The 1,192-nt window shown below is 44.3% G+C and overlaps 1 protein-coding gene across 1 annotated transcript in view; it reads right to left on the reverse strand.

The window, feature by feature from the left end:
* Nucleotides 1-609, reverse strand: part of LOC104982866 (FUN14 domain-containing protein 2-like) — a 9,244-nt gene extending 8,635 nt beyond the window's left edge. Inside the window, exon 1 of the mRNA XM_010832309.1 lies at nt 460-609. Coding sequence (XP_010830611.1) covers nt 460-594 — 135 coding nt within the window. The 5' untranslated portion in view covers nt 595-609. The remainder of the gene's footprint in view (nt 1-459) is intronic.
* Between the last annotated feature and the right edge of the window lie 583 nt (nt 610-1,192).

The following is a 1,192-nucleotide window of genomic DNA, read 5'->3' on the forward strand; positions in this document are numbered from 1 at the left end:
CAGGTTTGCAAACCAAGTAAACAGGGGTGGCCTCAGGGAACCAGCAGGCAGTTATTCAAATACAAACTCCAGGCCAAGGCACAGCACAGACCATCTGACCGTAGGGTCATTTAGCCCTCATGTCTCACCAGCTTAGTGTCTAAGAATAAGTCAGATCATAGGGCGCTTGCATCACACTGGGGATTTTTGAAACCACACCTGCTTCATCTTTCAAGCAGTCTTAAAAACCCTGGAAGGGAGAGATGATAAGGAATACATACTCATGTTCCCATGTTATAAATGACAAAAGAATCCATCTCATGATACTTGATGAAGTTTGATTCAAAAAGTCATCAGCCTTTCAAAAAGTACATGAAACATTCAGTGTCACAGAGCCAGGGCTAGATTACACCTCCCCCGGCTACATTCCAAATGGGCAAGGGGAACAGCCAAGCATCCAGGAACATTTCCCGTACAGACCTGAAGCAGAAAAAATCCACCTCCCACAGCCGTTGCAGCCAGTTTTCCAACCTTCTGGAATATGAAACCCGTGCACCTACAAAAAGCAACGGGACCAGCTGTCAGAGAAGCACACACGTGGACTTCTGACAACATTTACGTCTTACCTTGGGACGATCCAGCCAACTTCCTGCTGCATAGGACATACAGCCAGTTCCCTCCAGAGGGAGGAAACGGTAGAGACTCAGAAAGACTCAGATTGAGATATTGGCTCTACCTACTTAATTCTGTGGTCTTGAGAAAATACCTTTCTATTTTAATTGGAGGCTAATTACTTTACAATATTGTAGTGTTTTTTGCCATACATTTACATGAATCAGCCATGGGTGTACATCTGTTGCCCATTCTGAACCTCCTTCCCACGTCCCTCCCCATCCCATCCCTCTGGGTCATCCCAGTGCACCAGCTCTGAGCACCCTGTCTCATGCATCAAACCTGGACTGGCGATCTATTTCATGTATGATAATATACATGTTTCAATGCTATTCTCTCAAATCATCCCACCCTCGCCTTCTCCCACAGAGTCCAAAAGACTGTTCTTTACATCTGTCTCTTTCACTGTCTTGCATATAGGGTCATCGTTACCATCTTTCTAAATTCTATATATATGCGTTAATATACTGTACTGGTGTTTTTCTTTCTGACTTACTTCACTCTGTATAATAGGCTCCACTTTCATCCACCTCATTAGAAC

Source organism: Bison bison, unplaced genomic scaffold (genome assembly GCF_000754665.1).
Source record: "Bison bison bison isolate TAMUID 2011002044 unplaced genomic scaffold, Bison_UMD1.0 scf7180017860739, whole genome shotgun sequence".
Lineage (NCBI taxonomy): Eukaryota > Metazoa > Chordata > Mammalia > Artiodactyla > Bovidae > Bison > Bison bison.